A 13,497-nucleotide genomic window follows, 5' to 3' on the forward strand; every position below is an offset into this window, starting at 1 on the left:
ATTCGTTGCGTTACCTTATTTAACAACACGCACCGTGAATAGCAGTGACGATGTATCCGCGAACGGCCCCCAGCGCAGACGATTCGAGTCCGTGGGAACGGGACGATTACGGTGGCGCATTCAAAATTCCGCGGGTCGCGCATGTGCAGTGGCTCGCGGGCCAATCACCTCGCCGCTACGGAGCGGCCGTCCGTCTCTGTCGTAGCGACACTGCGGGTACACACGATGTGATAGTATTTTTCGAAAAATGTGTCGGTCCTTGGCGCACTCATGCGTCCGGTTTTTCACGTGAGCCCGCCGCGATCACCGAGCGTGTTTCATCCCGTGCCTGGCATCGCCGTCGGCTAGATAATAATGGGCCAGTCGTCGAGCAACACCGGACACAGCGGTGAGTGTCGATTTTTACAGCCGTAACCCCGCGAGATCCCGTCCCCTTTGCCTTAGCGACGTTTTTTCGAGCCGCACCGCACCGCTTGACATGTGTCAACTGCGGGGGCTCCTCGACTTCGCTGCTGGCCAGCTCCTGCGCAAGTTTCGCTGACTTTTCCCGTGGCATTGCGTCGTCCGCGACGAGAACCTCCTCGACGTGCTCCTGTTTTCGTCGAGACAACGGTACTCCTCGTCGAGATGCCTCGATCACGCTTTGTTTTGAGGTTATGTTGGTGGTTTGCATCGGTGGAAACGGTGATCGTTGGAATGGTCTCCTTGGTTCGTTTACCGTGTCATCGTGTTGGCCGACGTTTTGTCGTTTGGTAGCGTCTGGTTTCGTTCGTCTTCAGGTCTTCTCGCTCTTTGGATGGTCCCGTTTGGCCATCATCGATTGTCAGTTTGACCGTTGCAGTGGTCGAATCTGCGCAAAACGATCGTTATCGCGATTGCGTGTTCTTTCGAATTCAACCAATCGGTTGATAGTTTGCTCGCCTTCTAAAGACGAACGCATGGCAGCGAAGAATTGTTGGGCGATTGTTTTGTCATTTACGATCTCGCGTTACGCGAGTAAACAGTCACGACGCTTAAAGTGCGTGTGATTTAACAACGAGAGATTGTTTCTGTTGCCTTTGTAACTGCAATGCTCTGTGCACTTGTAGGTAAAGAAAGGAGAGGGAGAAGGAATGTTTGAGACACTCGATGTTAATTGATTCGATAAGTAAAGCAGATTCGTCTTTAGCTTGTTGCTAAGCTTTCGAAATAAAAAAGATACTGCGGCTGCGTCGTCTAATGCGCAGAGTTTCACGTGAACCAATGGATTTTTTTATGTACCAGAAACTGTGGCGCCACAAATGGTCTTTAACGCGCGCCTAGCCTTATCGCTGGACCAATTCTGAAAGTGTGCGTACACGTATCCGTGTCGATGATACGGATTCTGCATCTGTAGTTATTTTCTTCGACATGCTAAAATCGTTCTATTTACGGTGAATTATCTAAATTTGTACGTAATTTTCCATAGATACCGAGTCGTTCGAAGACGATCGAAAACAACGATCAATTCGTTCGTGACTGCTGGTCGTGAATGAATTTTATAATTTTCAAGTCTCTTGCTTTATTCTTAAATAGTAATGTTAGATAATAGAAATTGTAGAACAGAGATATTCTCTGTTAATAACTTGAAAGGTATTAATTCCTCATTTAATATAAGAGGTATTAACATTTGTTCTGCTCTAATGTTATTAATAAGAACGCTATGCTAAGAATAGAAATCCCCTTTGATGTTACTCCAAGTAATTGCGCAACAGCTGATTTTTTAAAGTTCGCACATCATTCTTATAGTTTGGTCGCTACTGCGCTTTCCTTTTTTATCGACGTGTTCATTTGAAACGCTGGATGTAGGCGACATCTGTGGCAAAATGACAGACCCAAATCATCTTGTCGGTAATAATGGTAGCATACATTTTGCCTTAATAAAAGATTTAAATTTATTATATACAGTATGAAAACGTAATATATATTATTATTTTAATAAAATAAATTTCACTATTAGGAAAGAATTATTTGGTTAAATAGAAGTACGTAATCTTTCATTTTTCATGAATAATTTGGCTCCATTAACGAATACATTTAATGATTTTTTAATCTAAAATTACAAGTGAATTTGGTCATCTCATTAACATTAAATTTACTTTTTTTTTATTCAGCATAAGACATTTCTTAGAAAGAAAAAAAAGAACGAACGTTAACATTTACTTGATTTCACGACACGTAGAAGCAACTTCCTGTTCAACTAATTCCTTTTCTCTCTCTCTGTTACTAACTCGATAATTGAATAATTAAGCTTCCTTTATTTGCACGGCACCAGCGACTGTTTGCAAAAAGCTAGCTATCCAAATGTTTACATCGCCCCCAGTAAAGCATTCGTTGAAAAATCAACAACGCGTTGCATCGCTGCTCACTTATCCCAATACCCGTAATGGAACAGATAAACAGTGAAGAACATGTGGTCAAACAAGAAATCGAATAATTCTTTCCACTATACTGCACTTTAGACAGATACGTGTCAAGTAATAAACGCTGCGAAAGTAATCATTAAATAATAATATTATATATACAGAAGACTAAAACCCATCATACATAACTACAATAAAATTATAGAACAACAATGAGAATTAATTAAATTGTAGAATAACATTTAAATTATTCTAACAATAATTTCCTATATTTGTAAACTATTGTAGAATACTTTCATATTTAATTAATATTATTAATAGTCTTACACACGCGTACACAAAAGACAAACGGAAGAGCGGCAAGCATCGAAGCAAAACCTCAAGAGAAGAAGAGACAGGATCGCAGAAAATTAAAAACCGACCAATTTGTGGCGATTTCGGTGATTAAATCGAGTCGTCCCGTCGTTCCGGCTCGCGTGACGACGATTAGATAATGGAACGACGCGCCTGGCCACCGCAACAGGATTTCTGTGGACCTGCAGTCGCGGTTTTACGGCTACGAATCCCGAGGGCCGTGTGTCTGCCATATGACAATAACATCTGTGGCCCACGCCAAGGTACGCGTACCTGCGCTACCACGTACACCATCTTGCAAGCCCGCAACACCGTACGAAATGAAATCGAAAGGTGTTCTCCACGGCGCTTGGGCGGTGTTGCAAAGAAACGCAGCTGGCAAAATATTTGTACGGAAAGGAAACGTCTCGTTTCGCGGTTCTTGATTAATTAGCACGGCTGCTTGATCCCTTTCAGTGGATGATTCGCGAGGATAAGGGCGAGTTTCACCCGTGGGTTGGGCAAAAATTCCCCTGGAGTTCCAGCGGTAGCTTCGACGAGAGTGAATCTTGTTTGCGAAGGACCATGCTTCGGCTTTCCATTCTTTCGCCTCCTTTTTATTACTTTACGGCAGCCTCATATTTTTCGGAACTGTTACCTGTATTGCTTACTTAAGAAATTCTAGTTTCCATAACAAAGTCATTATTATAAATCTTCATATGTGAAACTATGGTAAATTCTTTTTACCATTTTGTTAGTTAAACATCAAACCCACGTTGGTGATTCTTCTCACCACTTCTCTTCGCGAGGTGACAACCATTTAAATAGCAATAATTTCCTGTTTCTCTAATCGCAACACACGTCAGCGTACAGTAAAAGAATAGAAAGGAAATCCTAGAAGACAAGGGAGGAATTCGAACCGCTCCACTCGCCTAGTTACCATAATCGATATCGCGCTCGCGATGGAAAAGGCAGTCGGCTAATTAGCAACGGAAACGTCGGACGTGCACGAGGTCAGAGGTAAGACTTCCGGGGTGCGACGTAGGAAGGCTCGCAGACGATGCAGCGAGTGTGTGGTTCAGGGCAGCGACCCAGTTCTCATATGTATTTATACCAGAAGACGCTATGCCGACTGCGTGTGGCCATTTTGAAGTGGCCAAGACGAAAAGAGACGAGGCGATCTGTCGAAGAGGGACAGGTCGGAAAGAGAACCGTCTCGTGCGTCACGAGACGCGCCACGGGGGCTAATGAATCTGGAAATTTAATTCCGACCGTGCGCGCGTTAAAACCGATCCGACCGAGGGCAGCGACGGTACCGGAAAGTCTCCACCAAGTAATTCCGTCATTTTCGGGTCATTTATTGGTGCTCGGTTTAGCAGTGGGCGAGACGATTTTCAAGGGTTTGGTTGAAACCATGGAAATTTTCATTTCTGCTGTAACAACACCATTTCAGTAATAATTTTCTTGTTTCAGTTATCGCATAATAGAATTTTTCTTTCTCTTTATACAGCGGAAACAATCTTTTTATTGAAAGACTTATTGAGAGTTTTCTTTTGCTTCTCTAAAAGATCTTTCTTAGTGTGGACTTCGAAATGAAGTCCTTTTCTCGTGTCTTCCAAGTTTAATTTTGGAATATCAATATTATTAGATATTCCACATTTCTTGATTATTAATCAGCGATAGGTTCGAGTGATCACGTTGCAAGTGAGTTGGAATTGTATTAGCTAGAATCATTCGTGAGTGCTACTTGGAAAAAGAGGAGGGATAGTTTGGTATTCATGAATTCGGAGTTCCTTATTCCTCGTAGGACTGGTTGTTTTGCTTTTATCGGTTCCCACGTTAATATTCGAGCCATCTTCTCGTTATTCAGCCATTCGCATGCATAAGTCACCAGCGGGACATCAATTTTTCATATCTTCTCGAGCGAACGACCACGGGAGCTCGAAAACTTTCCGAAGGGAAATTAAATGCGCGTCGAAGTTTCGGAAACTTGGTTATTAACCTTGACGAAAAGTTTTCCAGTCGGACGGTAAAGTCGAGGAAACAAACTTTACTCCAGATTCGTGATCGATGGTAGCGCCCTCTCATTCGTGTCGAAATTACTCGTCCACCCTTTCAGAAAATTGGAACGATGCACAGTTCTTCTTAAAATTCCTCTCAAAAATTTCGTCACAAACTTCTTCGTGCATCAGAAAATACGAAACAGCCTTTCATTCCTAGGCTGCGTTAATCCCCTCGTGGTCGACGATTTCGTCGTCACCACGACTCGAGAATGCGTCCATCACAAGTTTTCTACGGTTGCGTTGCACGCGTCAGCAGAAGAAAGAAGATCCATAGATCTCAGGGAGGGACACTCCCACGCTTCTGCCTCGGGACCAGCTGATCTCTCGTCGCAGCTTCGACAACGCGCGAACCGTCTTTAGAGCAGCCCCGCTTTAAACCACCCCTTTGTGCAACGTGGGCAAAGGAGACGTCTGAAAACGGTGCACTCGCGATTTAAAGCCAGGTTGCGTCGAACGCGAAAATGCAGGAAGATCTGTTGTTGCGTGAGAGTCACCTGAGCGACGTCCTTTGTCCAGCTGAGTCGAAGGACAGGATCAGGTAGGGCGTTGCGTAGACCTTGCTGGATGCGATGAAGAATTGAATGTTGCTAGTGACGTGTGCAAATAGTTGAATGAACTGGATGGAAACTCGAGTTGGATGCAACTTTTGCTACAACTGATCGATGTACTCGTTTAAAGTAAAAAAAGGGAAGTAAGTGGGACCTTTAAAAAATTGAAATTCGATGCAATTTACAGGAGCTTTAATTGCGGAAGTATATCAGATAAAAAATAAATTGCTACACTTATCCAAGATAAGAAATTATCTCTGTACTACAAAGGACTTGCGCCACGCTCGAGAGCATCGAATCGAATCGCAATCGTTAAAGATTACGCGAGGACTTAACGATCCCAGACCTCCCTCTGGCCAGCCGGAAGCGTTCTAAATTAACCCCGCGATCGTAAATAAATAAGTCTAGCGGCAGCTCGCGAATGACAGAAGTCGAACCCATAATCGTCCCAGCGGCGTACTCGATTTATTTCTGGTGTGTACGCGCGGCGAGGCGCCGCTCGATCGCGGAGTCATCCGTCAATAAGCTTCACCTGCCTCGCGTGCGCTCGATCCGCGTCAAATGCGCTCCGTTCCTCGATCCTCGAGGCATATAAGATCCGTCGTTTTACGAGACCCAGCAATCCGTTCGCCGCGTTTTACTACCCTTCTCGATGTTCGTTATCGTCACGTCCGCGCGCGCATCTGTCTCTTCCTTTTTTTATTTACGATTCTCGACGATTATAAATTCACCGTCAAAGTGGGTCGCGGTCTTTGGGCTCGCCAGTCGCTGTATTATACTTTTTCGAGGAAGTTGCGTCCTCTTTGTTGCTTCTCCATTCTTGGAGCTGCACACGTTGGCGTAGTCAGCGCTTTCATCTTCGATCGTAAACTTGGGCGTTTCACGCAATGCATACATCTGATTGTCGATTCATAGCTTCGTACGATGCTCGATCGAAGTGCCTCGCGAAGTAAGGGTTAAAACGCGGATGTATTGTCGGTAAGAAAGGTGTCTCGCGTTACCACGTTACGCGAGGAATATCTGTTAGATTAGATAGGCGTACACGTGAGCCAGTCTTTCGTCTAGGAAACCAGACACGTGTGTACGAGACGCGTGCTTCGATAGTCGATGCATATGCCAGCGCGACAGTATTTCCGTGTTCATATGGGCCATCGTCCTCCCAGCTGTTCGCCACTTCCGTCTGCCATCCGCTTTCTTTAACGCGAGTGCTAACATCCTCCGATAACGCGATACGGATGCGGCTACTTGTGAGGCGAGTCGACGACGAAGCAATTAATCAATTTCACGTTCAAAATGCAGTTTAAAAGAGAGTATTTTGATTCGTATCCTTTTATCTTACGAACGGGGGTGGAATCGATGCATTTTGTTACATTGGTCGACATTGAGAACACAACTGCAGACCACTCACTTTTATCTCTGTCTCTGGTTAATTAAATGGAGCGACGGATAAAGTGATTACGCTTCGAGCGAAATTAGGTTGAGTGGTAGAAACTTTTTAGCGAATTGCACGGGAGCGAGGTCGATAATGTCTCTGAGGGCGGGATCGTAACTTCAGAGTCAGCTTCCGTGCGTCGAACAAAAATCGAGGCTACCCTCGCAAAAAAGAAGATCTCACCTCGATATTACCTGCATTTTTTAAAACTGGGAGCAAAGTAAAATTTTCATCTCCCAATGGCCTTTAATTCAAACATGCTCCACTAAAACTTTAACTCCGAGATTTCACCCTTAAAATGCCCTCTAAACAGTGATCGAACACCCACGTGATAAATCTTTTCCCAAAAAGGAATCACCCCGTCGAGTGAAATTTTCGGATATCGTAGAAACGAAACGAAAGGCGGACGAACAAGAGAAAACCTTAAAAGCCAACCCTTAGACGAACGCGCGGCGACAAATAAAAATGAAAGAAATCGTCGCGTCGCGCGTTCAGTCTGGGAACGGGTGGCTGTAAAGAATCCCAGTGGCGTTAGAGTTCTGCTGTACGTCGTCCCGTCGAGGCGTACCGCAAAACACGGATATATAGTCACGATAGCGGGCCGTTAATTCAGCCCTGGCCACCGGCTATTCCTAGTGCAGAACGTTGCAACACACGGGCCGAAAGTAATCCCGCCACGCTGTATTCTTAACCCGTTGCACCGCCGTTGGCGGAGCCAGCGCGGACGAAAGGGGAAGGAAAAAAGGGCAAAAGAGTGCGTCTATGACGTCAATTGGAAAAGGTTCCTCTCGTGCCACGGGGCGCGAACCGCGTCTACTCTGATCGGGGCCCCCCCGTGTTCGGTGACGGCTGCCGTCGATTCGTAGCCAGTTTCCGTTTTACACACCGCGGACACTGGCATGGGATCAGCTTTTAATCGGCTATCGTTCGCCCGTCTCGATTTGTTTCGTTTATTAGGCGGGGTTGGGCTTCGTTTTCGACGCGCGCAACATGGAGATCCGCGAATACGCGGATGACAAATGTAAAATGAAATAACGATGAAATGGTACTTTCTACGTAGGTAGATTTAAGGGATCGTTTCTGTGAACTGATACTTTGAATGATCTTGTATGATTTGGTATCGATTTGTAGTGGCGGCGTTAGAGTGTGAGGAAGAGGGTGGTTTTCGATGTTCCTTCGTATTCAGTGGAGTAATTGGCATGGGTTATACATTAGCGAGATGAGATTTCGTGGAGCTTTATTAGAAGTTGATCTTTTGCGAAGAATGGTCAACATTTGCCAACTTGTTGTGACCTTTATTTTGCTTCAACTCGCTTTCTTATGTAACTTTTTTCTGGTGAATTTTCTTGTCTATTCAATAATAGTTGTAGAGTAATTAAAAGGTTTTATTAATTTGTGACGTTTCAAGTCATCCTTTAATCAGGCCATTGAGTGGAGAATTAGCGTGGTAATAATTATAGAATAATATATAATCTCATCGTTAAGACGGTCACAATAAATGTGTAATTAAAACATCAATCAAATCGATTCATTAATCATTTGTATGATACGAAATTCGATGGATCCTACTGGGGGAAACAAAGTGTCTGGTGAAAGTTATTTGAATTGTTCTCAGTAATTTTCTGGGCTATTTAAAACCGGACTATGCTTCAAATTCTTAGCCAGCACGTTCTCCACGTACCGCCTTCGCATTTCTCACCTTGTGTACTTTATCTCTTTGATTGTTGCTTCAACTTTGTTACATTTACTTCTCAACCACGATCGTTTTATTTCATCCGTGACAATAATCCATCAAACCCACTGTCCACATATGAAATATTTTAATTACAAAAAACAATTTCTACGACATTACTCTTTTTCGTATAATATTGCAATACAAAATAAAAAATGTTGTATAATATACATTAATACCTAAAGAGAGAAATATTGTCAATTAATAAAAAATTGAAATAGCGCTAGCAAGGATAACTCACGTATCCCCTTCGCGGTCAGTTTTCGATCAATCAAATTTGCCAGCGTGTAATTACGCGAAATAAATTCTGCGAAGAAATTGGAGGAACGAGGAGAAAGACACTTGCAAGAGAAAATTCGTTTCTATACCACTGGCCGCCCTGTCTGTCTGCGTTTCTTTCTTCTCGTTTCCTCTTCTCCGTCTTCTCCTCGTTAGAATAGGCGAAAGTACGCAGGGAGTGGCATCCACGCGATTCGCGCGAGAGAATTGGCCGCTAGTCAAAGAGGCTATTTGCAACCCTCGCGGATTAATTTTAAGAGGGAACGACGGTTTGGGAACCTCCCCCTCCCCGTGGCTGGCCGCCGTTTCGCGGCTGTCTACGTTCGCGGTTTCCGTTTTTAATGGTCGCGGGAACGCGCCACCCTGGACCAACCGGGTATTCCGGAATTCTGTTTCAATTATTCCACGATAATCACTGTCGAGGATATCTCAACCCTGATGCGCGAAGATTCCTCGTTCTTTCTCTCGAGTTGTTCAAAAAGAATCTCCACGAGCATTTCGTAAATTTTTGCTCTAATTATTTAATTCCAGAGAATTTAATTGCCATTGGATTTTGGAGGATGGGTCTCAATAAATGCTCGTTTATTTATGAACAGAATCGAAGTTGGAGAAGGTTAGCTATACGGTTAAATTCCATAAGAAGAATGTTAAAGTTCATCCCTCTTAATCCATATTTCATCTACCACAGCTTTATTAAATTGCTCGGTCTTGACCTCGGAATACTAATGGGCGTAATATTCACGCGTATAAGTGACGCTCTCATAAAACCCAAAATAAGATTTCTATCAAATTTAACCGAATTTTAATTCTACATTAAAGCTAGAAAGAGTCAGGCACATGCACCCTTTAAATGTCGATAAAAAAAAATATAAGTAAATATATTCCAGAAGAGTGCTATATAATTAAAACAACCTACCCTTTATCGAGTTACCATCTGAACACAGTGTATACGAGATAAAAACAAGTCTCGTTACGTAATCAGAAAGGAAATTTATTAAAACATTCAGCGAGTCCTTGGAATCCCCGCAGCTCCTTTGAAACGGATCGATCCAGCGCGCCCCCGAAGTTCGAGGCGAGCCAACCGGGTCCTTTATTCCAGCCTGCGATTAATTATGCGGGGGACCACCCTTTGGCGCAATTAAGCCGCCAGTTTCCACCGTTCGGCTGACGCGTAAATGTCAAGGCCCGACGCACATTCTCGTCCTCGAAAGGAAGCGAAACACACCCGCGTCGTCGGAGAGACTTTTATCCCTCGTTAAGGGAGGACGATGGGTAACCCTCGCAATTATAGAAACCACCCTTCGACAAACTTGACGGGGGGGTTAGTCAGCCGCGGAGCCCTCGCTGGGACGTTCAGGGGCGGGGAATTAAGCTTTACCGCGTTATCAAAGGATTCAGACGCGTGGGTCTCGTCTGAACGGGGCTGTGGTTCCTCTCCATGCGGTATTCACCCCGGAAGACGCACCGCGAACCTGCATTCGACGGACTCCTGTATGCGATCGTTGTTTCGCTCGATTTTATGGACGAAGTTTCGATTGTGCGGAGAATTCTTTCTTCTCTTTGATTTGGTGCGCTTGGATCCCTTTGGGTGGTTGTTTGTCGTTCCTTTTTCTAACGTTGATATCTCTTCGTGTGATGTATATGATACTAGGGGTGGTTTTTTGAGAGTAACTCTGTTGCAGAGGAATTTATGAGCGAGATTGTCGCATGATTGTGTGGTTTTTTGATAAATTACGTCTTCGAGCTGTTTTCTTGAAATTATTTTTATCGTTGTATATTTTCTTTTAAGAAGGAAATGGACATTGGTTAATTATTGGAGTAAATTGATTATATAATATGGACAAGAAGAATAAAGGTAGAAATGTAAAGGATTGTGGATACATCTTTCCACATCGCGCTTCATCCAGTTATTACCATATTGTAAGACAACTCTATATAGAATTAGGATTTTATCTCTACGTAATTACTTGTGACACTTCCATTAAGCTTACAAGTGTATTACACAGTTATTGATCCTCGTCTTCGCTGAGAACCGCACCCAGATGTCCACGGTGTACTTAGGGCGCAACGTTCACTTCTCATACGTTTTTTGCCACCATTTTTTGCGAAAGTATCACCCTTCGGGAAGGGTTGCAACTCGGCTGAATGCGTCGGCGCATTCGAAACGTCATAACTCATCGAGTCAGCAAAGTTCGCCGGAACAAACAGTGGGAAATTTAGCACTTGCCCCTCGGACAAGTACTAATGGCTCGAATTAACCCCTTGATCGTTGTCGCCGCGTACGTTTCCACCCCAGACGACACTCCCACTCGATGAGCGAAGTATAATCGCGAATTCCGTTTCACTCCTTCGCGCAGGATTAAACACCAATACCTGTACTAAAATAACGTTACACAGATGCAAACTCTCAACTTTTACTCGAGCAAAATATCCATCGCAAACAATTTAATGGCGATCATTAATTACATACTATTGTTCGATCATTTTCTTTTACCTTTAGTAACAAGAATAATTTTTATAGATAATATTGTATTGTAATAGCGTATCAGTTAACTGCAACGTCACTGGTACATCAGAATCGCTGTTTATTACTGACAATTCGATCCATCACAGCCAGTTTCCACATTTTATCCGCACGGTACAAGCCAACGCTCGATCGTTTCCAGTATTGTTCGTTGCGGAAGCGAAGCATGGGACAAGGGGTGCGCGGAGCCCGGTGGACGTCCGCTTATTGTCCCGCGAAAGGGTGCATCGGCCCAGATCGCGTCGAATTTCGCATTCATCCGCAATAATAAGGATTCGCCGGCGTTTTCTTTTTCTTTCTTCAGGAAGAAACCGCGCCAGGGTCCCCTCGCTAAGGCCAGACGGCTTCTGCGCCACGAACGAGCTCTCCGGAACAGTTCGCAGGCGGATAGATATCAGATGGCAATTTGCCATTTCTAGTTCTTCAAATGTCCACGATTATCGTTAGAACGATCCCTCGCAAATTGGCGTCGAGGATTTGAGACTGGCACAGTTAAGAGGCTCGCTTTGGGTAGAGGGTTGTTAGATGAAGGGAATGGTTCGTGTTTGGGGTTAGACTTTGCGAGATAATTTGAAATTTAGTGGTCGGTTCGAATTGATTTTGTTGATCTTCTGTTCTCGAAAACTAGTATAAGTCGACGTGGAAGTGTCTTACTTTTCTTGTTGCATCCGCAATCTACCAAAAATCGTTTTATATCAATCCTTTTACGTAAGGTAGTCAAGCCAGTGTTCGACGAAGTAACTATCAGTATAGTTGCTTGTACCAATTCTTTAGTTAATTACAAAAGTGATAAGAAATAATCCAATAAGTGTCTCTCGACGAGCACTTCCTATCCTGGAAAACGCACGTCCTTCGACGCGCAGGTGAACGCGCGCAGTTAATTATAATCGCGTTTAAAAATGCCATCGGAGGACAGGCGGCGGCGCGACGTGTCATTTTCGACGCGTGCGCTGACATAATTTCCGGCTGGTGCAATCGATGCATCGATAATTTACGAGGATCGTAATTTCGTCCTCAGCTAGCATCATCGCGGAAAGCGAGCGGTCCTCGATATTGGACCATCGTTGGCCAAGGACTGTGAAATCGATCGGCACCTGCTTCGTTGCGAACACACAAGCCCCGTTGCTTCGCGAGCCTCTTCTCTCTATCATCTCTCTCTCTCTCTCTCGTTGCATCGCCTGCATACCTCGAATGACTCGTGGTGAAACGTTTTTTCCAACCACCTGTTCACTGTCCAATGTGTAATAACAAAGTATCTGCGCTTAATTCGCTCGGGGTTGCGACATGCGATACAAAGTCGCTTATCGATCGATGCCACTGTATCTGGGCTGTGATTAGTGTTATCGCGATGATCGGGACGAGATTCGTCATTGATTTTTGGGACCAGCGATCGTTGGGGCGATTATTCCGGGAGTTTTTAATAAGCAGAGTGATTGAAGGGACAGAAAGGAGCCTTTTAAAAGCGAGATAGAGCGATCTGATTGAGCAATTATCTTTATAATCATACAAGCCTGATTCAGCTGATCTTAGATTTTCCACGTTACAAGATTTAACAATAAAAATATTGTGATATCTGTTTTGCAATATTCTGTCAATTTCTACGCTCTTTCGACACCCCGATGGAATACTAAAAATTCCTATGCTAGTTACACAAAAACTTATCGATACTCTCTCATATTTACGATCGATACTTCGCGTTTGAACGATCGCGAGTCACCCACCCAGGGTACGTCCAGCGTGCGCCAGCCGCCGCTGGTCCCAGCCGACGAGGAGACGTCTGGCCGCGGCTGGGGTAATTTAAATGATTGATAATTACAAGCCGCGGCGTCCTTTCGATCGTTTTGCACGGCACACGACATCTCGTCCATGGCGTGATGGGAACGGTGACGCGCGGCTGCTCGCGGTATTGTCGCGTGGCCCGTCCGCTTAAACGCGGCCCGCCGTCCAGACCGAAAGCTGCCGCGACGAAGAAGGGAAACGGGGTCGCGCGCGACGAGACGAACGAGGACGCGGCGAGGCATCGCCACGATCGCGAGCGAGAGAACACCGCCTGAGCAGGAGAGGAGCGGATAAGTCGCCACCTGCCACGAGCGGGCAGATGTGCCGCGACCATCGTCCTCGAATCGCCTCCTGGTCCCGGCCAGGGATCAAGCGAGAGGTCCACGCGGAAGAGGAACACCTATCCTGCCAATTAAGTGATAGTAC

General features: G+C 44.7%; 1 protein-coding gene across 2 annotated transcripts in view; it reads left to right on the forward strand.

Moving 5' to 3' along the window:
• Positions 1-13,497, forward strand: part of Neur (E3 ubiquitin-protein ligase neur) — an 85,112-nt gene that overhangs the window by 5,280 nt on the left and 66,335 nt on the right. Inside the window, exon 1 of one of the 2 annotated variants that reach the window (XM_076902268.1) lies at positions 140-388. The exons of the other annotated variant lie outside the window; for it this stretch is intronic. Coding sequence (XP_076758383.1) covers positions 355-388 — 34 coding nt within the window. The 5' untranslated portion in view covers positions 140-354. Of the gene's footprint in view, positions 1-139; positions 389-13,497 lie in introns of those variants that run through there. 2 annotated transcript variants of the gene reach the window in all.

Source organism: Xylocopa sonorina, chromosome 10 (genome assembly GCF_050948175.1).
Source record: "Xylocopa sonorina isolate GNS202 chromosome 10, iyXylSono1_principal, whole genome shotgun sequence".
NCBI lineage: Eukaryota > Metazoa > Arthropoda > Insecta > Hymenoptera > Apidae > Xylocopa > Xylocopa sonorina.